This window comes from Cavia porcellus, unplaced genomic scaffold (assembly GCF_034190915.1).
Source record: "Cavia porcellus strain 051 isolate PalLab524CR breed Dunkin Hartley unplaced genomic scaffold, mCavPor4.1 scaffold_8, whole genome shotgun sequence".
NCBI classification, from domain to species: Eukaryota; Metazoa; Chordata; class Mammalia; order Rodentia; family Caviidae; genus Cavia; species Cavia porcellus.
In genome coordinates this window covers 2156201-2180977 of record NW_026947491.1, presented here as the reverse complement: position 1 = coordinate 2180977, position 24777 = coordinate 2156201, and the positions used below count along the sequence as shown (strand labels likewise).

Genomic DNA, 24777 nt, shown 5'->3' with positions numbered 1-24777 from the left:
ATTTGGTCTTTCGTTTTGTCATTTTCCTATAATTCTGTGTTTCAAGTGTTATTTGAAAGCTTCTTCAGGATCTGTTGAAAATCCCCTTCTATGTTTGCAGCTACTGAGACTCTGGCACCACGCTACCCCAAGCCATTGGGCCTGCAGAACCAGTGGCCCTCCTCTGCCTGCTCAGAACTCCACAGTTCCAGACAAGCTGGGCCTCAGGGACACTGTGCACCCACCTGTCCCTTGGAAGCTCCACAGCTCTTCAATCGCAGCCGGGTTAGGGTACTCACCACAGGCCGTGGTGCCTCAGGAGCCTGTGATCCCTCCCTGCTTGCAGAGATATCCACAGTCCTCCAGACACACGGAGAGGCTGATGAAGGCACCCCAGATCCGCCCAGCTCCTCCTCTGTACACTGATGTCTAGGCATCGCAGCAAAACAGGCTGGGCTCCGGGGATAGTGTGGGCCCGCCCACCCGTCGGGAGCTCAGCAGTTCTCCAAGTGCAACCGGGATGGGGAGGCGGATGTAGAGACCTCAAACCCACCTCTCCTCTTCACTGCACCTGGAAGCCTGGAGGGACTCCAACAGTCTGGGCGGAGATATCCACAGTCCTGCAGACACACAGAGAGGCCAATGAAGGCACCCCAGATCTGCCCAGCTCCTCCTCTGCACACCGATGGCCAGGCGCCAAGTGCAAACTTTTTTAAGGAGGGGTCTTTCATCAAGGCATCTCAGTCCTTCTGCCAATGTGAGCATTCTTTGACAGCAGCTCAGACTCTGTTCTCAGATCCTACCGAATGTCTGCTTTCCTTGCTAAGTGGTTAAAAGCATGCAGACCGTTCTACAGTTCAGCCTTTTAAAAATTCTCCTTTTATCTATTTTGCTTCAAAGTTTCTGACTGACATATGGAATTTGCCCTTAATTTATTTCTACAGACTTTTAAAAAAGCTTCTGTGGCTTTTCCTCCACCTACATAGTGGTTTCTCTTTCTCACCCTTCCCATCATCATGATACTCACATTACCCATTCTAGATATATAATCAATATTTTAATGCATGTTTTGTAAGCTATCCTATGTCAGTGCTCTGTGCTAAGCAAACTGTTTAATTAAAGCTAAACAATTAGAAATGCAGTTAAACAATTGATTACAATGTATATATAGTGTTCTGAAATATTACTTGCATATTTTAAGAAGCACATGATATTGATATGTTTAAATTCCTGTCTATCCTGATAAGCTATGTATTGATAAGTGAAGTACTTTGTAAGCTTGATTAATGAACTAGTCTTTATGTTACAAACATTTACTGAAAAAAATATATTAGTGTGACTTAGGAATCAATTATGCAAGTAGTATAAGTTCAGGTCTAACAAGACAATATTGCTAACATTTTTATCTTGTTAATGTTTTAAAGACATATTTATGATTAATAAATTTTGTATAAACATTGTTGACCAAAATCTATGCATACAAAATGATTTATCATTCAATTGCCAATAAATCAATTGGATCTTGCTAGACAGATAAGGGAAATAATAATGTATTTAGACTTTAGTAAAGAGATTTTGGAAAATATTCCCAATAAGTTCTTATTGGTAGCATATTATTAAAATTGATGCATTAATAACTAGTTCAATGATCAAATACGAAGTTTGAGGATTTGTGTCTATTGACAGATATTTTAGCTGTGTCCATTGTGGTTCAGTGTCCCTGTGGTTTCTGTCCCTGTCTACATTTTTATCTGTAAGAGATCTGAAAATAGAAAATGCTTCCCCAATTCAAAATGACATGGCTCTTGGAGGTACCAAGTCATAGGTAAATGCTGTGTGGATATTTTGGAAAAATAAAAGCAATGATCAAAAGTTGTGATCCAGACTCTGAGACCCGGGTAAAAGGGAAGGGACTCAGATTCTGGAGGATAAAAGAGGGAGAGAAAAATGTGAAAAAGAAGACCAGGTATTTGCATTCTACTTATTAATAATATGCAGAACAAAAATTCGTTAGAAAAACAATGCTGTAAAATTTTCGTTTTCTTAGTCATTTCATCGTAAGAGACATAAGGGACATAGTGGTCACATCCAGTAGGACTCACGTTAGAGGAGCAGCATTAGATGAACAGCAGTAGACTTGGAGGGGAAGAGCGGGCGTGGAGGCGCAGACATGTTAGCTGTTTACTTTTCGTTCACACTACCTAGAGTGGGAGTCAGTCCAAGTCTGATGTGGTAGCCGTGTGGTTACCAAGAACCAAGGCTCCTTCTGGTGTTCTGCTCTGCATTCATAGCATAATGTTGTCTTACAGACGGGGACAAAGTTCAGTCATCACATACTCTCTTTAAGGGAATAAACTGAGGAGCTTCCTAGGCAGACTGATTTACACTGACAAAAGCTTTCTGGCAGACAGAAACAAAAAGAAATCCACATTTCGTTTCAAGAAGAAACCCGAAGAGGTAGACACAGAATCTTTTAAACCAGGGTGAGGATATCGAACATTCTTTAAAGGCAATAAGCAAAATATGAATGTTCTCTAATATTAAGGAATGTTTTTCCAACTTACAACTTTTTCCTGTCCCCAGAAAAACAGTGCGACAGGCAAACGGAGAAACTCCCGCTGCCCTCATCCATCTAGTAAGTACAAGCCCCCAAGAAAGTGGCTACTAACAGATGAGGAGCAAGAATGTGGAGAGAAGGCTGTAAAATGCGAGAACGAAGGGAAAGCCTGGAGCCAAGGTAGAATGCAACATCGAGACAAATCTGCTGGAAAACCAGTCCCAGCTGTTATGAGCAGCAGACAACACTGGAGAACTTTGGAGATAGTACTGAAAATAACTCTAGCGGCAAGTTCAAATCCAGCTTGACCTCCGGCTAACTGACTGGATCTTCTGCCTTAGGAATTTGTAAGAAGAGGTATGCTTGTTCTCAGGCACAGGTCTTTCAGTCCTCACTATTTTACATCATGACCAGCATTCAATAAAAAAACCACGAGTCCCACAAAACAGTAGGAAAAAAATAGACCTGTAAAAAGACGGGGCTGGTGATTTAGCTCAGCGGCATAAGTGCCTGCCTTGCAAGCATGTGGTCATGAGTTCAATCCCCGGTACTGGAAAAAAAGTCTCTTAAACCTGCCCCCCCCCCCACACACACAACCCAACAGAATATAACCCACATGTGAACCAGATGGTGAAATTATTAGACAGAAAAATTTAACGTTGCATATTAAAGACCGTAATGGAAAAAGTGGACAATTTATATGAAAAGATGAATGATTTTAGCAGAAAAGTTGGAAACTAAAAGGAAGTAAAATGGAAATACTAGATTGAAAAAATAATGAACATGAAGTGCATCTCTGACAGATTTATCAGAAGACACAAGAGGCAGAAATTAAAGATAAAGTAATAAAAATTACCCAACTGAAACATAAAGAGAAAGATTAGAAAAAACCAAAACAAATGGAGCATTTGAAAACTCCAAAACAATTTCAAACAATATAACATATGTAAAAATCTATGTATTATGGATTTACAGCATATGTAAAAGTAAATTGTATAACAGCGTCCCAAAAGGTGAACTGAAGCAATGTCAGGTTTTACAGTGTGGCAGGATTATAGTATTCAGACAATTGGAAGACACCACAAAGAGCTTAAATAATAAAATAGAAATAATCAGCCAATAGCAAAAATAAAATGAAATTTCAGACAATAAGACAGAAAAAGAGAAAACAAAAAAAGAACAGATACAATATATATTTGAAAACTAATGAAATGTGGTTACTAATCCATTTACATTAAAAGTGACATTAAATGTAAATATCATAAACACACCAATTAAATGACAGAGGTTGTCAGATTAAATAAAAAGTAACCCCAACTATATGCTCTCCATAGGAAAGTCACTTTAAATATAATGGCATAGATTCAAAGTTAAAAACAAAAGATACACCATATAGCACTACTTAAAAGAAATCTAGAATGGCTACAAGTATGACAAACATTTTTTAGAACAAGAGTAGTGTCAGAAATAGAAGATTATTCTAGAATGCTAATGCCAAAAGGTTACTAAGACATAACAATAATCCTAAAGATGTATACACCTACCAACAGAAACTTACAATATAGGGGTTAAAAATATAGAACTGAAAAGAGAAGTAAGAAAATCCACAATTATACATGAAGACCTTAACACTCCTTTCAAAAATGGATAAAATACAAATACTATATGGATACCTGAACAGCAGCCACAACAAACTTAGCCTTGTTGACTTTTATAAGATACTCCTCCACAATACCAGATTATTGACCACTTTTTGAGGGCAGACCATATTTTGCATAATAAAACAAACTTCCACAGACTTAAAAGAATTGATGCCCTACAAAGTCTGTTCTCTGGACACTATGGAATTAAACTACAAATCAGTTTTAAAAAGATACGTAGATATTCTGAAATATTTTGAAAGTTAACAAAACATTTGTAAATAACTTTAGAGTTAAAGAAGTAGTCTGAATGTTTTGAATGGGTGAATATAAAATTACAATATATTAAAATATGTCAAAGGCAGCTAAAGCAGGGTTAGAGAAAAACTTCTACATTTATTCATAAAAGGAATGGATTTAAATAAATATTTTAGCATCCACATTAAGAAGCTAAGGAAAAGAAGGCAAAATAAACCAAAAGCAAACAAAAAGAAGGAATAATGATAGGAAAAGAAGAAAACAATGGATTTGGAAATAGAAAATTAATGGAAAATTAGTGAAGGCAGTTTTATTCTCCAAAAATATAAATATAATTGATAAAACTTGAACAGGACTATATAAGAACAATAATTCCCCAAAGTAGTCTGTGGGTAGAGTTTTATATGAATCACAGTAATGTTATTTCAACCATCTGCTGATTTAACAAATACTCAGCACTTACTGTCTGCCAAGCAGTATTTAATGTGCTTGTAATACATCAGTATTCAAACCAAAAATTTTTGATAGTAGCTCAGTGAACAGCTTTTTAGTTAAAGGCTACTTTATGAGACGTTATATAAGCCAAATCCTTCTGGAGCACAAGATCAAAGCAAGAGGCATCACAATACCTGCTTTAAAACATTCTAGAACCTGAAATAATTCCTGAAGGTACAATTTGTGGAAGGGTAAGGACCCATTAACAATGGGTCATGCTAGTCCGCGGAAAATCCCTAGCAACTTTTCAAAATCACCATTTAAGTGGCCACACTAGTTGAGGTCTCCAGTGGCTTTTGCTCCAGGTAAGTAGGCTTTGTCTTGGACTTTGGATTCCACTCACTCCAAATTTTAAGGCGGGTAGTTAGTGAAAGTTTTCTACCCTAGTATAAATTATTGAATATTATCGCAGTGGTTTAACACGGTGGAAGGCCAAAACAAGGCCAGTTTATTTTCCTGATGGCCACTTCCTTCTCCTTCCTTCTCAGCCCTCATTACAACTTCCTCTTTCTTTTCCCCCGCAGGCTTGAAGAAAATTCCAGCCAGTTCCCCACACTCGTCAGCGCCAGCCCCAAACCCCGCCTCCGGCCAGAGGTCTATAACCTTTCACCCCTGTCCCCCTGGCCACAGGACAAGCCCAGCCCCAGGAGCTGTGAACTCCTCTCCACCTCCTAAGTAAAGGCTTCCTTTTTCTTTTCTTTTTTCTTTCCTATTGGGCTGGAAAAACCTAGCAGTCTGTCCTATGATCTCATTAATATGAGGGATCCCAAAAAAAGTCATTGATTTTTAATTTGTAGAGATTTTGTCTTAGTTTGGTTGGGTTTGGTTGGTTAAAGTTGAGAGATGATTTCCACGCTTTCGACACATGGAAAAACTTAAAGTTCAATAAGTTATTAATTTTTAAAAAGACACTACTTCAAGTTAAATCGTTATGCTACAGACTACGTTTTAAAACAAATTTATTTTTGACCAGATTTCTCAAAGTGTATCAGTATATCTGACTAACTTTTGGTCTTGTTCTTAAGTTCCATGTAAAACGGACTTCGGTGTTTGCCAGTGAAACAAAGCAGACCAAAACTCTGGCACCATCTGTGAACTTGGCCCCCTCCTTGCGCTCGGAACACAGCGCAGCGCAAGACGCTTGCACTTAAGGCATCTGGACCCCAGTTTACTGACAGCGTCTGTGAAGGGAGGGACTGGTAGGTCTGCCCGCCCCTGGGCTGCGGGACGGAACCAGAACCGGGGAACGAGAACCGGCCCTCAGGCCAGCGGCGAGGCTGGAGGGCGCAAGACGCGCGCGGGAGCTTCCGTACTCAGCTTTGGCTGGGGATTCATTTGAAAATGATTTCTTCCGGAAACCCTCCTAAGCACCAAAGTGCAGCGGTCCGCGGGAAACCTCCAGCGCCCTCAGCGGCCAGCGGAGGACAGGTGTCTGTCGGTTTGAATTTGGCGCTATCCGACTTATTAGGCCAGTGGAATGAGCCCTCCCACGGCTCTGAGAAAGCTCCATGCCGATTGGGTCTCGCCTCGTCCAATGGGAGGCAGCGTACTGAGCGGGTTGGCTGTGGCTGTTGCCCGGACACCTTGTAAACACAAAAGCGCAGCAGCAGAGGCGTTTGCTACTGCGGATTTAGTTGGTATCTTCGGGAACCTGCGTGGAGGAACTTGACTTTTCGTCTGCCAAGATGGTGAGCAAGTTGGGGGATTCTAGATTACTTGTGTTTAATTATCGTTTAGAGCTCGCCTGTTTCTAAAAAAGATTTGGAAGTGCATAAAGTGGGAGTGAAGCTGGAAACTTGTATTTGCTTTCCTCTACGAACGCTCGCCACGGTTCCCTTCCTTTTCTTTACCCCTCCGCCCCCCGTCTTAGATACATCGTTAAATCTGCCTGTGGATTCTCAGCACAAATGAATGGCAATAAAAGTCCAGGAGAGCAGCGGTTGACCCAGGAGATCTATATTAGGAAAAACTGACGAACTTCTGAATAGGACTTTGTGGCCATAGGGTGGTGTGGTGGATAAGCCAAGAGGAGGAATGAATTCCTCGGTGGTGATGTGGAGCTGGATCTGTGAACCGTGGCTGTCTGTTTTTGAATCCTAGGAGTACTTTTCTTTAAGTACTTTTACTTTTCATGCTCATCCATAAAATAGTATTAATTCTTACTTGACGCATCAGTGTATTAAGCAGCTACGTTTAATATTTTGAAGGAAGCCAAAACTGCTACCTGTTTTTATATCGTTTGGTATAGACGGACAAGACTTTGGAATATTGAAGTAGGCAAACTTTTTTTTTTTTCTGTTATAGGCTTCCGCAAGGAGATCTTGGAGCTTTAGTGAAAGGCATCAAAATTTAGTAGATCGAAACTACTGCAAAAAATTGGATGTCGAAGCACTAAAAAAGATAGAGAGTCGAGTCAGGAACCAGACTGTGCAGAGTGAAAATGATGACCGTGTTGAGCACAAGAGATTCCTCAGATTATTACAAGACGAGCAGTTTGAGTTGGATATGGAAGAAGCCATCCAAAAAGTAAGTTTTGATATTCCTTGTTAATTTTCATTGTTTGCACTTTGGCAGTGATGAGACCAGCAGCAGCTAAAGGTGCCTCATTTTGAGTCATTCCAGTTTAGTGGTAAGAGCTGGCTTTTTTGAGCCAAACTGTTTGACTTTGAATCCTAGTACTGCTTTTATCTTAGCTATGGAACCACAGGTAGCTTGTTTTTACATTTTATGCTTCATATGTAACATGGAAATTAGTAATGGAACCTCCAAGTTAGGACTATTTTAATGAATAATATGTATAAAGTGCTTTGAAAAGTGCCTCACAAGAATATTATTATTATTATTATTTGGTACTGGAAACTGAACTCACAACCTCATACTTGCCAGGCAGGTGCTTGTGCCGCTAAGCTGAATACCTGACTCAAGAATAAGAATTTTTAAAACATGAATGTGAAATTTATATTTAGGAATTTCCAATTTTATTCATATAAACACAGTTACCTTGCTATATAAATTTCCGAAGACAAAAACTTAAGGATGTCTTTTTGAATTTACTAAAATTAAACATATTATTAGGTGGTAGGAAATAGACACTTTTGTGTTAAGTGTAAATTTAGTTGTATTTTTTATTTTTGAAACTTTCCTTGAAGAATTTAGGTGCCATGAAATATGGAAATAATTTATCAGTGTTATTTCTTTTTTTACTTTAAAGAGGGAAAAACAAAACAAAACAAAATATAAGAAAAACAAGAAACAAAAGAGAAAAATAAACAACAATAACAAAAAACCCAAAACATTAATGATATGGGCTTTCAAAACAAGATGGTAGGAACTTAACACAGGTTGTTATTTTGCATACTTATCTTCAAAAGTTACTGAGATCACCAGCTATAGACATGAAAAATTGATCTAATCCTATGAATGTTAGCTGTTTTGTTCCAAGAATAGAATTAGTACAATCATCTTAGCTATCTTAAGTATGTTTATACAAATTTATCATTTTTCTTTTCCTGTCCTTCTTTTCTCCTTTTCGCTATGAGTTATTTTTCCTTTTTGAGCAGTTTCTTAACCTTTCACAATGTTCACAGTAGATTTTGTATCTTATTTACTCTTTCGGTTTCATAACACTAGGAAGGTAATATGGTATTTACACATGTGAGTTTGATTTATTTCACTTATGAATATGCTCTTAAGTTGCATCCATTTACCTATAAAAGCCTCAATGTGATCCTTCTTTGTAGCTAAGTACTCCATTTTATAAAAATAACACATCTTTCATCCATTCCTCAGTTAATGGGCATTTGGGTTGTTTCTAAGATCTGGCTATTACAGATTGTGCTGCTATAAACATGGGTGCACATACATCATTGTGGTATGATGTTTTCATTTCTTCTGGGAATATGCCCAGAAGCAGGATAGCTGGGTCAAATGGGACTTCCAATCCCAGCTTTTTGAGGAACTTCCAGACTGGTTTCCACAGTGATTGTACCAATCTACACTCCCACCAACAGTGCAAAAGAGTTCCTTTTCTCTCATAGCCTCTCCAGCATTTGCTGTTGGTTGTTTTCTTGATCTTGGCCATTTTTTCTAGAGTAAGAATCTCGGTTGTTTTAATTTGTATTTCTCTAATGACCAATGGTGCTGAAAACTATTTATTTATTTGCCATTTGTGTTCATCAGAGAAGTATGAATTCATGTCATTATCATTTATGATTGGGTCTTTGAATTTTGGAAGTCTGATTTTTAAAAATTCTTTATATTTTCTAAAGAAAATATATATTTCTATCTTCTTCTATAGATAGAAGTGCTTTGTCTGAGGGACAGTTGACTAAGAATTTTTTCCCAGTACATAGGTTTTCTTTTCACCCTGTTGATTTCTTTTTTTAAAAAAAATTTATTTAAAGAGAAAACCAAAACAAATCATAAAAAGGATAGAAATAATACAGAATTTCAAAAAACAGAAATCACTAGTTGATAAATTACATATGGTCATCTTAGAAATAGTTGTTCAAGTTATAAAATTAAAGCATACAAAGTAGACATTCACTGAGACTGCAAACAGTTCTGTTCAAAGATGCAGCGAAAACTTAGTAATGTGGTTATCTGTCCTACGCACTTAAACATGCATGCAGTTATATCCATTAGAGCGCTTTCTTTTCCTCTTTTTTTATAATAGCAATTACACATTTTGGGTTTTATTACTCCTACAGTTCTTATTTCTTTTTACACGAGAGATACAATGTGATATTTACAAATATGATTCTTATTTATTTCTCTTATGAGGATAGTCTCAATTGCCTCCACTTACCTATGAAGGCCTCAAGACCATCCTTTTTTATAGCTGAGTAATATTCTATATCTTTTTCATCCACTCTGTGGTTGATGGGCATTTTGGTTGTTTCCAAGATTTCGCTATTACAAATTGTGCTGTTATGAACATGGGTGCACATATATCACTGTGATAGGACCTTTTCAGTTTTTCTGGGAAAATATCCAGGAGGGGAGTAGCTGGACTGAATAGAACTTCCAATCCTAGTTTTATGAAGAATCTTCATACTGATTTCCACAGAGGTTGCACCAGTCTGCACTCCCAACAGTGGAGAAGTGTTTCTTTTTCCCTGCATCCTCGCCAATGTTTGTTATCAGTTGAATGGCTGATGGCAGCCATTCTTTCCAGGGTGAGATAAAATCTCAATGCTGTTTTAATTTGTATTTCTCAAATGACCAGTGATGGTGAACATTTCTTCATATATTTATTTGCCATTTGTATATCTTCATCTGAGAAATGTGTGTTCATCTCAGATGCCCATTTTTGGAGAGGGTCTTTTAATTTGTGGGGCTTGGTGTTTTTCATTTCTTTTATATGGTCTGGATATAAGTCCTTTGTCTAAGGGATTGTTGGCTAAAATTCTTTCCCATTCTGTGGGTTTTCTTTTCACTCTGTTGGTGATTTCTTTTGAAGTGCAAAAACTTTTTAGTAATATGAGATCCCAGTTATTTATTCTTTGAAGTACTTCCCATGTGGTTTGCATTTTATTCATGAATTCTCTCCCTACCCCTGTGTCTCCAAGGTTTTTAACTACCTTGTCTTCCAGTTGATTTACTGTTTTCTGTTTTAATATTTAGATCCTTGATCCATTTTGACTTTAGTGTATGGTGATAGACATGGGTCTATTTTCAGTCTTTGGAATGTGTAAAGCCAATTTTTCCAACACCATTTGTTAAAGGTGCTACCTTCTTCCAGGGAACATGTTTAGCCCTTTTGTCAAATATAAGGTGGCTGAGTCTTTGTAGTATGTGGGAAGCCCTATAATTGGCTGCCATCTTAACATCTGCGGGCCGTACTACCTTAACATCTGCAGGCCGCACCACCTTAACTCCCTCTAGGAGTTAAGTTTGGTAGTTAAGCAGCACCTTGCCTACCTAGCTTGTTTGGCCTATTCAGGAACATAGTTCCACCTTATGAGTCTGTGTCCGGGAAATTTGATTTGACCTATAACCCTCAGTCTTGCCGCTGTTGCTAAGTTACCTGCTGATGTCTCAGAACCTAAATCCCTCCTCCTCAATACCCTATATATTTGTTACTCCTTCCGTGAATAAATGAGACTTGTTTGGACTTCCTCATCTTGTCTCTGCTCTTTGTGTCTCTTGTTTCTTTTTCATCCCCACTTCCCCTTCTAGGGTCTCCATGGACTTACCCGCAGGCCGGGTCAGTAGTAGCGTTTGTATCTCCTGATCTGTTCTATTGATCCTCAGGTCTATTTCTTTGCCAGTACCATGCTGATTTTATTACTGTGGCTTTGTAGTACAGTTTCTTTCTTCTTTTTTTTTTTTGTACCAGGGATCAAACTCATGACCACCCACTTGCAAGGCAGGCACTTATGCCACTGAGCTAACTCCTGGCGCCATAATATAGTTTCAAGTCAGAAATTGAAATGCCTCCTGCCTTGCCTTTGTTGCCCAGAATTGCCTTTGCTATTCAAGATTTCTTCTGTTTCCAGATGAATTTTAGGAATATTTTCCCTAGATATATAAGGTATGTTAATGGTGTTTTGATTGGGATTGCATTGAATCTGTATAACAGTTTTGGGAGTATGACCATTTTTTACAATATTGGTTCTTCCTAGCCAAAGAGCAAGGAATATCCTTCCATTTTCTAATATCCTCTTCATTCTCCTTTTGTAGAGTAGTATAGTTTTCAGCAGATAGGTCTTTTATATTCTTGGTTAGGTTGATTCCTAGGTATTTCATTTTTTTAGATGCTATTGTGAAAGGTGATATTTCCATAATTTCTCTCTCAGTGAGTTTTTTGTTTGTGTACAGGAATGCTATTGATTTTTTTGTTGACTTTGTATCCAGCTATGCTGCTGAATTTGTTTATTAATCTCTAGTAGTCTTTTAATGGAGTTTTTGGGGTCTTCTATGTAGAGTATCGTGTCATCTGCAAATAATGATAATTTAACCTCTTCTTTTCCTACTTGTATTCCTTTTATTTCTCCCTCTTGTCTGATTGCTCTGGCTAGTATTTCCAGAACTATATTGAATAAGAGTAGTGATAATGGACATCCTTGTCTTGTTTCTGATTTTAGAGTGAAGGCTTTCAGTTTTTATCCATTTGGTATAATGTTGGCTGTTGGTTTGTCATAGATGGCTTTTATGGTAATTTGATTGAAATTGTATTAAATCTGTATAAGAATATTGGGAGAATGCCCATTTTCACAATGTTTGTTTTTCCTATCTGTAAACAAGGAATGTCTTTCCATTTTCTGAACTCCTATTAGATTTCTTTTTGCAGAATACTATAATTTTCACTGTATGGATCTTTTACTTCCTTTGTTACATTGGTTCCTAAATGTTCCATTTTTTTGGACGCTATTGTGAAGGATGTAGTATCTCTTTTTCACTCAGTGAGTTCAGTGTTTGTGTACAGGAATGCTGTTGATTATTCAGTATTGATTTTGTATTCAGCTACATTACTGAATTTGGTCATTACATCTAGAAGTCTTTCAATGGTGTTTTGGGGGTGTTATATGCAGTGTACCATGTCATCTGCAAATAATGATAAATTAGCTTCTTCCTTTCCTATCCTTATTACTTTTATTTCCCTCTTGTCTAATTGCTCTGGCTAATGTTTTCCGCACTGTATTGGATAGAAGTAGTGATAGTGGATAGCCTGGTCTTGTTCCTGGTTTTAGAGGGGAGGCTTTCAATTTTTGACGGTTTAATATGATGCTGGCTGTTGGTTTGTCATAGATGGCTTTTATGAGGTTGAGGTACATACTGTCTATTCTGATTTTCCATAGGGTTGTTATCATGAATGGATGTTCGACTTTACCAAAACCTTTTTCTGCAGCTGTTGAGATGATCTTGTGATTCTTATTCTTGGCTCTCTTGATATGGTGCATTGCATTTATTGATTTGTGTATGTTGAACCATCCTTGCATTCCTGGGATAAATCCCACTTGGTTATGGCATATATCGTCTTGATGATTTATTGCACTCTGATTGCCTGTATTTTATTGAGGATTTTTGCATTTATGTTCATTAAGGAGATTGGCCTCTAGTTCTCTTTTTTGGTTGGGTCTTTCTCAGTTTTGGTATCAGGGTAATACTTGCTTCTAGGAATGAGTCAGGGAGAATTGTTTCCCTTTCAATTTCATTGAAGAGTTTGAGGAGTGTTAGCATTAAGTCTTGCTTGAATTTCTTGTAGAATTCAGCCATGAATCCATGAGGACCTGGGCTTCTCTTTGTTGATAAACTTCTAATTACATTTTCAATTTCATTAATAGACATTGGGTTATTCATAAGTTTTATATCTTCTTGATCCAACTTTGGTAATTCATGTGTTTCTAGGAATCTGTCCATTTCTTCTGTGTTATCAAACCTATGAGAATAAAGGTTTTTAAAGTAGGTATTGATAATCTGTATTTCCACAGAGTCTGTAGTGATTTTACCCTTTTCATTCCTTATTGCATGTATTTGAGTTTTGCTTTTATTAATAAGGTTGGCTAGGGGCTTATCAATTTTATTCATTCTTTCAAAGAACCAACTCTTCAATTCATTAATTCTTTATATTGTTTTCTTCGTCTAAATTGTGATAATTTCTACCCTGTTCTTTATACTTTCCTTCCTTCTTTGGGCTTTGGGCTTGACTTGCTCTTCTTTTTCTAGATGGTTGAAGTGTAGCATCAGGTTATTTATTTGTGTTCTTTCTGTTTTCCTGATGTGGGGATTCACTGCAATAAATTTACCTCTGAAGACTGCTCTCATTGCATCTGACAGATTCTGGTAAGTTGTATTTGCGTTTGCATTTTCTTGTAGATATTCATTTCTTCCTTAATTTCCTTTGTGAACCATTGATTGTTCAGGAGTATTTTATTTAATTTCCATATGTTTATGGAGTTTTTGAAGTTTCTTTTTTCATTAATTTCCAGTTTCATGTCACTATGTTCAGATAACATGCATGGGATAATTTCAATTCTTTTGAATTTACTGAAGCATGTTCTATGGGTATGTGGTCTTTTATTTTATTTTATTTTTTGAACAATCGGCACAAGTCTTTTTTCCTAATACATAAATACATGATATTTTTTAGGAGGAAAGGAAACATCTTGAAACAGATCAGAATACACCTTCATATTAATCATTCTTTTCATATTATATGATCTGTTTGAGAGAATGTCCCATGTGCAGCTGAGAAGAATGTATATTCTGATGTTGTTAGATAGAACACTCTGTATATGTCTATCAAGTTCATTTGTTCACAAGTTTGATTCATTTTTCTTATTTCCTTGCTGATTTTTTTGTCTAGTTGATCTGTTTCTTTGTGTCAGTGGGGTGTTAAGGTCTCCTATTATAATTGTGTTATTGCTTGTTTGATTTTTCATGTCTGTTACTATTTCTGGTATATAGTTGGGTGCTCCCATATTTGGTGTATATATATTTAAGAGCATTATCTCTTTCTCTTGAAATTTTCCCCTAACCCGTATATAGTGACCTTCCTTATCTCTTTTGATCATTGTTGATGTGAAGTTCACATTATCTGCAAACAGAATAGCTATCCCTGCTTTTTTCTGGGTTCCTGTTGCATGAAGTATTTTTTTTTTTTTGCCTCCTTTGAGTTTCAGTCTGTGGGTTTCCTTATGGGTAGATGGGTTTCTTGTATACAGCATATGGTTGGATGTTGTTTCTTGATCCATTCTGCCAGTCTGTTTCTTTTAATTGGTGAAGTGAGACCATTTATATTAATGTTTGTGACTGATATGTGTTGGTTTATTTTTGTTATCTTGTTATCTTGTCATGTTATCTTTCTACTGTTGGTTTTTTACTTTTCCCTTCGGTTTGGTTGTTTGCCCAGCTTGTTGGTTTCTTTCTTTTGTTATTAAAATTGTAGTCATTTTTATGTCTATCTAGAATGTCTTTCAGTGCTCTTTATGGGGTTGGTTGTGGTCATGAAGTCCTTCAGTTGTTCTTTGTCATGCAAGTATCTTACTTCTCTATCAATTTTGAAGGATAGTTTTGTGGGGTACATCGATCTGGGTTGGAAGTCGTTTTTACTCCATGTTCTCTTTCTGTGTTTTCACTTCATGTTCTGCTTGCCTTGATGCTTTGTGTTGAGAAGTTGGCTATGATTCTGATTAACTCCTTTTCCCTACCACCTTTTAATATTGTATTATTATGCTGAATTTCAGGGATGTTGATTGTTCTGTGTATGTAGGTATAGATTTATTTTGATTATGAGTAATTGGAGTTCTGTATGCTTCACTTATCTGCATGTTATTTCTTTTCCCATGTTTGGGAAATTTTCTGCTCTTCTGTAAATACTCTTTTTATATCATTTGTGTTGTCACCTTTTTCATTTACACCTATCAAACTTACAGTTTTTTCCTTGCTTCGTGTTGTAACTGTTGAATTATTTCCTGATTTCTTATTATTTTAAAAAGATTTTTTGCTTTCCTGTTCACTAGCTGAAATCTTGTCTTTTGATATCTGAAAGTCTATGTTTACATTCATTCAAGGGGTTTTGACAGCTTTCTATGAGTTTTTGATTTCCTGGATACCTCTTTGGTCTGTTCCATGCATTCTAATTCTTTCTTACATTGTTCATTCAAGGTTTCCATCATTTTTCAGTGCTCCTCTATTTTTTTAACTATGTCTTCTTTAGATGTGTTCAGCATTTGTTTCATTATGTTTATTATTTCTTGTTTTGCCTGGTTGATTATTTCTGATCTAATTTCCTTTACAGCTTCATGGAGTTGTTTCTTTACTTTAGTTGCTATGATTTCAGAAGTTTCAGATAAGAGACTTGGACTTTCCTGTATGTTCATATCTCCTAGGTTTGTTTGGGATGGGCATTAAAGAATGCAAAACACTGATTTTCTAATTCAATTATTCGTTAACATTTAATTAACCAAAATTTCTCTGTAAAGAGCTTTCTTTTAACTGGGCTTGTTTTTTTTTTTTTTTTTTGTTTTGTTTTTTGAGATGGGGTGTCAATATGCAGTTCAGGCTTGCCTTGAGCTCACTTTGTAGCCCAGGTTGGTTTTGAACTTGCAACAATCCTCCCACTTCAGCCTCCCGAGTGCTGGGATTACAGGCATGAGCCACCATGCCCAGCTGGCTTGTTTGTTTTTACTGGAAAAGGACATAGCTAATTTTAGAGTGAAGAATTGGTGCTATGGTTAAGTCCATTAGAGTCTGCCTATGTTGTGGTTGTTTTTAAGTTGTTGTGTTTAGTTTTTGATGTTTTTGTCTTTTAAAAAGTGTCTTTATGGGCTCATGGATCTTTATATACTTATAATTACACTTATTACTAGATTATCCTCATCAGCCAGTGGATGATCTTTTTTTCTTTCTTCTGTGTCTTTTTGACAAGATATCTTAATCTTCACTATCTTTCTTGCTTTCAGATAGAACAAAACATTTCAGGCTTGTGATCGTTAATTTTATGTGTCAACTTGATTGGGCTTTGGTGTGCATAGACATTTGATCATACGTTATCCTGAGTGTTTTGTAATGTTGTTTTGAATGACATTAACATTTAAGTTGATAGATTGAGTAAAACAGAGTTATCTCTCTAGTGAAGGTAGACCTCATCCAATTAGTTGAAGGCCTGAATAAAACAAAAAGGATTACCTTCTTCAAATAGGAGAGAATTCTTCCTGTCTGAGTGCAACATCTAATTTTTTTCCTACTGTTGGGCTTAACTGAAACACTGGCTCTTGCTAGGTCTCCAGTCTGCTGGTCTTTGGATAGAGCTACATGATTGGCCTTGATTCTCAGTCCAGTGAAATCACTGGCTCTTCAGGTTGCCAGCCCATCCTGTAGATCTTGTGACTTGATAGCCTCCATAGTCACTTTCTTGGCAGAACCCAAGTAGTGTATAATTTATAGCCCTGTGCCTGGAATTAGCCATTGTGTCAAGCACTGTATTATCATTTACTAGAAGTAATATTTTGGGACACTTTGGGTGCTATATGTATTCCTTATTCTTGGATTATTAATGCTGCTGTGTCTTTTCAGGGGAGAAAATTTGGAAATAAATATTTAATTTTTTGAGATGAGATTAAATTTGTAGACAAGTTCAAAAATAGTAGAGGTAATTCTCTTATTCTTTTCCTGACACCTTCTTATGTTAACATCTTAAATAGATAAAAATCATTATCAGAACAGCATTGATACAATGCTGTTAACTAAACTATAGAACTATTCTAGTCATTTTCTCATTGCTGACACACAGTACCCAACACCCACAAGTTAAAGAGAAAAAGTTATTTTGCTCACAGTTTGTAGAGGTTTTAGTCAATGGTCAGCTAGCTCCAAAGCAGGGCAGCACAGCAGAGGAGAAATAGTTCATGGATTGGCAGGCAGGAAGAAGAGTGGGTTCAAGGAAGGAGAATGTTAAACTTTTGACTGGATGTCCCCCCAAAGCCTCATGTACTCATAGATGGGGCTTTATGGAGCTCGCTGGATCTAGGAGGTGACACTGGGATTCGGGGTATGTGTAACTGATTGGACTCAGCATAGTTCTGGTGTGTTTAAAGGGATATACTGAAGTCAGAAGACCCACCCTAGGTTTGGGTGTCACCACCAAAAAAGGTTGTATCCTGGATGGGATAAAAGGGAAAGACAGGTTTACTGCAGCTGCTGCTTGCTGCCATCTGCCCACGTGGCCATGCCATGGACTGTTTCTCCTCTGCAAGGCCCCTCTACCGTGTCACCCTGTCTTAGAACCAGCTGAAGATGGAGTGAAACTTCTACAAAATGTAAGCTAAATAAACCTTCCTCCCTTAATTTGTGAGTGTTAGGTATTTTGTCTTAGCAACTGGAAAAGTAACTAACATAGATTTTGGCACCAGAGAAACGGAGTTGTTGCTGTGCCACTACCTGACCATATGGTCCAGGAACCTTTGGAACTGGATAGTGGAAAGATTTTGAAAAGGTTTGGAGAAGCTGACTGAAAAAGTGGCCCTGGAATACATCAAACTGTACTTGATAGGAGATTTGGTCAGAGTTCAGAACACCAGAATCATGATAGAAATGCAGTCAGTAAAAACCAGGCTCAAGAGGTTTCAGTTTGGAAGAAGGACTTCATTGGTTGTTGGATTCCATATCATGAGTGTTATCCTTTAGAAGAAAATGTGTGTGCATTTTGCTCATGTCCAGAAACTTTGCCTGAGACGTAAGAGTAAAGGCAGTGGACTAATTCATCTTGCAGAAGAAATTTCAAGGCAGTCTAATGTTGAAGAAGTGGCATAGTTACTTTTGGGTAGATTTATGTTGAGAATCAAGAGCAGAGAGCCCAGAAAAATGATTTTGAATGTTTTCAGCTTAGCCAGAAAGGAAGCACCAGTAAAGTTGTGGACTATAAAAGAACAGCAGAGAATGTGGTTGCTGAAAAGGAAGAGGATGATAGAAAAAATGTCGCAAGGACATTACAAGAACCAGCAGAACTCCATACTTTGCAGCCTCAACATTGCAAAGCTAAAAGATACTTTCCGAGGAGAACCCCAGTGTACCATGTTTCAGAATGGCAGCAGTCCAGAGAATTTGTTCCTTTATTTTGGGTTTATAGTGCTCAGCAAACCAGGCACTCAACTCAAAGTCAAGAGAGAAGAAAGCCTGGCTACTTCTCCATCTGGTGACAGTCCTTGGTGTCATCCACATGGTGCTGATTTTAGATGCATGCAGAGTACAAGAGTTGTGGGGTCATGAAAGCTTCCATTAGGACTTTAGAAGAAGGTCTGGGAGACCATGCAGTGTACCCCTGAGGCTGTGAGTGTGAAGTCAGAGGCGCAGTAGAGCTCCCAGAAGGTTGTGTAAGCCAAGGACTTGGATCATCTGAGGAAAGCCACAAGGAGTGAGCAAAGCCAGCCCAAGAGAGAAGCCATGGGAAATACAACCACCAGCAGTGCCTTAAAGGCAGAGAACCCAAGCCTCCTGGAGTTTAATCCTGCCACAGGTGGCCCTGGATGCTGGATGTGAAATTATAGGACTTACTGTTTTTCCTACTGAATTTTGGACTTACTTTGCACTTATTCCTTTCTGTCCCACTATTTGCACCTTTTGGAATGGGAATGTTTATCTTATCCTATTGTATGTTGGAAGTATATAATTTTCATTTGTACATGGCCTCACAGCTAAGAGTTTGTTTTAATTCTCAGAGGAGGCTTTAGACTTGGACATTTCAGCAATGCTTCAACTGTTAGCACTTTGGCAACTCTCAGAGATGGACTAAATGCTTTTTTCATAGAAAGATGCTTTTGAGTCTTTTGGTGGCCAGAGGGGGAATATTATGGCTTATGTCTAGATGTCCCCCCCAAAGCCTCATGTGGTCATGGTGGGGCTTTTCACAGCTGGCTGGATCTAGGGTGTGTGAGCTGGGATTAAGATGTGATCCTGGGATTAATGGTGCATGATTACTAAATTAGTCTACTAATTGGTTTAGCATAGTTTTGGTATGGATAATGGGAAAGCCCACGCTGGGGGTGGGTACTGCCACTCAAAAGGCAGGTATCCTGGAAGAGACAAAAGAGAGGCTTCTGCTGCTGCTTCTGGTGCTCTTGCTTTTTACTGCTTTGCTACCTCCCGCAGGCTGTTTCTCCTCTGTGATGCCTCTCGGCCATGCTGTTCTGTCTTGGAGCCAGGCTTTACAACCTGAGACCTGTATGTATTGTGAGCTATAATAAACCTTTCCTCCTTAGGCTTTGCTTGTTGAGTATTTTGTCTCAGAAACAAGAAAACTAAGACAAGGAAGAATGCATATCCTTCCAGGCCACACTCACAGTGACCCTCCTCTTCCTACCTGGCCTCATCTGCTTGACTTCATGACACGTAGCTATAAACCCATTGGTGGACTACTCTAATATCAAACACTTGTGACCCTGCATCACATACCATGACACAGCCTCCCAAAAGTCCTATCTGTGAGCACGTGAGGCTTTGCAGGAATATTGAGATGATAAGCCACAACAGGGACTAATTCAGATTTCATGTTTTTCCTCTTCCAGGATCATGTGTTACTTTTAGATGTCATGTGTCCTTCATCTCCTCCATTCTTTGTCTCCTCCAATCAGCGAATTCCTTACTTGTTCTTGACTTTCATAAGATTAGCAACTTTGAAGGATGCAGTTCAGTTTTAAGTAGTTTTCTGTTGCTGTGTAGTAAATTATCATAGACATAACCGCTTAAACTATTATTTTACAATTTCTACAGGCCAGAAATATGGTCATGGTGTAGCTGAATTCTCTGCTGAAATCAAGGTGCTGGCTTGTATACACTTTTTACCTGGAGTTTGGGATCCTCCCCTCTGCTCCTTTAAGTTTTGGCAGAATTCATTTACATTAAATTATAAGATAGACTCTCATGGTTCATTGGTCACTACTATTCCCTGCCAGATGGCACTTTGCTTCTCTTGGGCCCACTGGACAGTGACTTAGCTGCTCTTTTCATTTTTATGGCTCACCTGATTAGGTTAGGCCCACTTAGGACAATCTGCCTTCCAATTTAACTCAAATGATTGGAGACCTTAATCTCCTTTTTGTATATCATTGGGACAGACGATACTGATATGTATTATTCTTGATATTAATCTGGCTTAAGGTGGTATATACCAGGATTATCCTCTGTAATATTGCTATCTTTTACTTTATAATTACTGTGTATCTTGAAGGAGGTATTTTGAGACTATGAATATCCTGTTTGTGTTTAAAATTTTTCTCATTATATTTCCAACACTGGTGAATTTGCAACTCTCTCACTATTCCTGGCATCCACTAGTTTGTTCTCCATTTCTATATAATTTTTCATTTCAAGGAGGTTAAATAAATGTAATCATGTATTTGATTCCATACGTGTGAAATCACGTCTGTGGTCTTTTGAGTAGGCTTTTTCACTCAGCATAGATCCCTGAGGATTTCACCCAAGTTGTTGGGGGTAGTGAACGTCTTGGAAATTCATCCAAGTATCTTTTGCTGAATAGCAGTGCATGATGTGTATGTACTGGGAGGTTTCTTTTTTTTTTTTAATTTTGAGTATTACAAACTTCATTCTTTGATTTACAGTTTTATGGACTTCTGTTTCCAGCATCACAGAGTTTTGTAAAACAATCCTTCACAAGTTGGTGTGCCATCCTTGCACAGGGGCCATGCTAACTTCCTCATTGTTCTCACTTTTAGTATATGTGCTGCTGAAGCAAGCACTGGTGCAGCCTGCCCTCGTGTTGTCACTCGTGCCCCAGTCCTTGGGAACTGCTAGCTTCTTTTTGTCTCAATAGTGTGGACTTTTCCACAGGGCCATATAAATAGCATTGTACAGTATGAAGCCTTATGGATCTGGCCTCGTTTACTTAGCAAAATAAATTTAAGACTGCATGTTACCACATGAATCAGTCTTTTACAGAATAGAATGAGGGTACTACAACTTGTTTTTGCATTCACAGGTTGAAGGAAGTTTCCATTTTGGGGACTGTGAATAAAGCTTCCATGTACAGTTGATTATAGCCCTGGGTGTGAACATAAATCGTCATTTCTCTTGAATAGATATCTGGAATTAGGATGGCAGTATCACATGGTAGATGTATGTTTCATTTGATAAGAAATGACCAAGCCATTTTCTAAAGCTGCTACACTATTTCATGTTTACTAAAGTGTGAGAATTCCAGTTGCTGTTTGTCCTCACCAGCACTTGCTATTTGCTTTTTTTGTTAAAATTTTTAATTGAGATGATGTATATTCATATACAGTTGTAAGAAATAATGCAGAGATCCTGTCCTCTGTATCCATTGTCTCCTAATAAAAACATTTCATGAAACCATAGTACAGTGTCATAAACATCAACAATAACTCAATATACAATCTTCAGATTTCCTTTTATCTGTGTGTACTTAATTCTATACAGTTTGTCAATCTATAAATTATATATTAAATACACAAAATAAGTCAAGATACAGAATACCTCTGTGACCACAGAATTCCTTGTTTTTCCCTTTTATAAATGTAACCATCTTCCTTGTCTCCCTATCTTCTATCCATAACACTACTCACCACCATTTCTATAATTTTGTCATTTTAAGAAAGTTCTGTATACAAGTAAACAAGGATTTCTATAGCTGTTTCTGCAAAGGAGATGTACAAATTAACAGTAAGCACAAAAAAGACACTTGGCATCGTTAGTTATTAGAAAACTTCAAACCCCAAATACAAGATACCACTTGGGATTCATGAAGATTGCTATAGTGATAAAATAATGGAAAATAATTATTTATGAAGATGTGGAGAGCATGAACCCTTTTACATTGCTGGTGAAAATGTAAACTGGTGTAGTGGCTATTGAAAATAGTTCAGGGGCTGGGGATTTAGCTCAGCGGCATAAGCACCTGCCTTGCAAGCAGGCGATTGTGAGTTCCATCCCTGGTACCGATAAAAAGGAAAAAGACAAAAAAAAAAAGAAAAGAAAATAGTTCAGGAGATTCTCAAAATGGCAGCTTGATAGGGGCTGGATGGAGAGCCTCTGCAGGGAAGGCAGCTCAGATGCTAGAGTTTGGAGAGGGCCAGACTACTGAGGATGATTTTTACTAAGCCAGGAGAAAACCGAAGGGAAAAATAAAAGTTGGGGGGGGGGGAGCTGGGGATTTAGCTCCGTGGCATAAGCGCCTGCCTTGCTAGCAGGCAGTCATGAGTTCGATCCCTGGTACCGATAAAAAGGAAAAAGACAAAAAAAAAGTAGGAAGAGGAAGGAAAAGCGTGGGTGGAGGGCTGTAGTGGGATGCACTCACTGAGACCGGTTCTGTGCTGTGCTGGGCGCGTCCTGGAGTCAGAGGATCCAAAGTCACGCTGAAGCTGCAGCTGCCGATAACCAGAGTCAGTGAGTCCTGGGCCCTTGACAGAGAGAAGTGGAGCCCAGGAGGGGAGCTGTTGACTCTCGGTGAGTACTGGAAATTGGGTCCGGGGCCCGATTCCGGAGGAGGCCACGGTGAGGACCATGTGTCTGGGTGCCAAAGCTGGGCACACACCACGCATTTTTCTGAAGAGGCAGGATGCTGACCTAGATGTGGAAAAACCACATCAAGCTAGAATCTACCTCTGCAGAGGAAGGAAAAACGTGAGTATAGGGCTGGAGCCCTACGTGCTCACTGAGACAGGTCCGCGCTATACTGGGAGCACCGTGGAGTCAGGCAATTCAAGGTCGAGCTGAAGCCACAGCCGCCGATAATGGGAATTGTTGAGTCCTGAGCCCTTGCGGGAGGACATGGCATAGCGTGGAGTGCAGTCAAGAGGAGAAGCTGCGTTGATTCCCGGTGAGTGCTGAGGATTGGGTCCTGCGGCTGCTGTCCCTGGCTGGAGGACATCTTGGAGTTGGGCAGAGCCCAGCACTGCGGGGGCATCAGTCAGCCAACCCTGGTGCAGAGAGGATAGGTGAGCTCTTCAGGGCTGAGCTACGCCTCTGGTTGGGACCCAATAGTCAAGGACAAAAAAAGTCATGACTTGGTGATATCTGCAAGGTACAACGTAAGTCCCTGAAGGAAATTGCGGGTCAACTGGCTCAGAGTCTAGAGGCTAGCCTGCACCGTCCCTGTGTCCTTGTCTGTACCTCAGATGACAGCAAATTGGGGAGGGCAGCAAAACCCCACTCAGCACACTTCAGAAAAACCCTAAGCAATAAGGAGAGGGCCAGAGACCCCCAGGACACACCTGTCTGAAAGAAACCAGAAACATGACAAGAGATAGAAATAAAAAAAAAAATCTCCAGCCGCTGACCCTGGGAAAATAAGCCCAGGAGAGGTAAATACAGAAGAGAACCAGTGCAGTAATCATGCAATATTAGACACAGCATCAGCGGACATAAAGAAATACCTTTGTGACCTCATAGATGAATTTAAAACTGTACTTCTGATCCAAGTGAGGCAAGATATAAAAAAGATTAATTAAAGAAATGATAAGCCCCTCCCAAGAGAACACAAATGGAGGAACAGAGGAACTCGGAAAAGGAAGAGAAACCTTTCATTAAGAATATAAACAAAATCTAGAATACATGAAACAGATCCAAAGAGATTACCAGGAAACTAAAAACTCCATTGAAAGCTGGCAAAATGCCTTGACAGAAACTAAAAGCCTTTTGAAATTTGAAGAGAGATTTATGATGTATGATCGTGAAAGAAAAGATCTCTTAAAAATAACAAGGAGCCAGAAAGAAACAATTCAAAGGCTAGAAGATGACAAGAGGATTTATAACATAAGAATAAAAAATGTAAATGAAGAAGCAGGGATAACCAACCATAAATGAACTACAAAGAATATTCACAGATATAGTTAAGGAAAACTTCCCAAGCATAGGAAAAAGAAATGATATCCAAATAAATGAGGCATACAGAACTCCAGCCACCTACAACCAAAACAGATCTACACCCAGACATATGATAATCAAGATACCAGAAATCCACCGCAAGAACAGAATATTAAAAGTGGCCAGAGAAAAGATGCAGATCACCTACAAAGGAAAAATTATCAAAATAACAACAGGCTTATCAACACAAACTCTCAAATCGAGAAGAGCCTGGGGGAAAATGGTCCAAGCTCTGAAAGAAAATAACTTCCAACCAAGGCTGATGTACTCGGAAAAACTCTCTCAAAATTAATGGAGAAACAAGATATTTCCAAGACAAGGAGGAACTGTGGGAGTTCATGGCCACCATCCCAGCCCTAAACACTGAAGGACATTCCAGACAGAGGAAAAACCGAGATTCCAGCAGAGAGGAATGGCAGAGAGGCCTCAATGAACAGGGAAGACAGTGGAATGAAGGAGTAAAGTGGACAAATAATAGCAGAGATGAGGCAGAGACGGTAAGCTATA

The 24777-nt window shown here is 38.5% G+C and overlaps 1 protein-coding gene and 1 pseudogene across 2 annotated transcripts in view; one reads left to right on the top strand and one right to left on the bottom strand.

The window, feature by feature from the left end:
- The first annotated feature begins 6481 nt into the window (after positions 1 to 6481).
- The window catches only part of Mns1 (meiosis specific nuclear structural 1), a 61248-nt gene continuing 42952 nt past the window's right edge, over positions 6482 to 24777 (top strand). For both annotated transcript variants that reach the window (XM_013159820.3, XM_013159813.3), the window contains exons 1-2: positions 6482 to 6617; positions 7234 to 7455. In XM_013159820.3, coding sequence (XP_013015274.2) covers positions 6615 to 6617; positions 7234 to 7455 — 225 coding nt within the window. In that variant the 5' untranslated portion in view covers positions 6482 to 6614. The remainder of the gene's footprint in view (positions 6618 to 7233; positions 7456 to 24777) is intronic.
- Positions 21029 to 21128, bottom strand: LOC111753395 (U6 spliceosomal RNA; annotated as a pseudogene).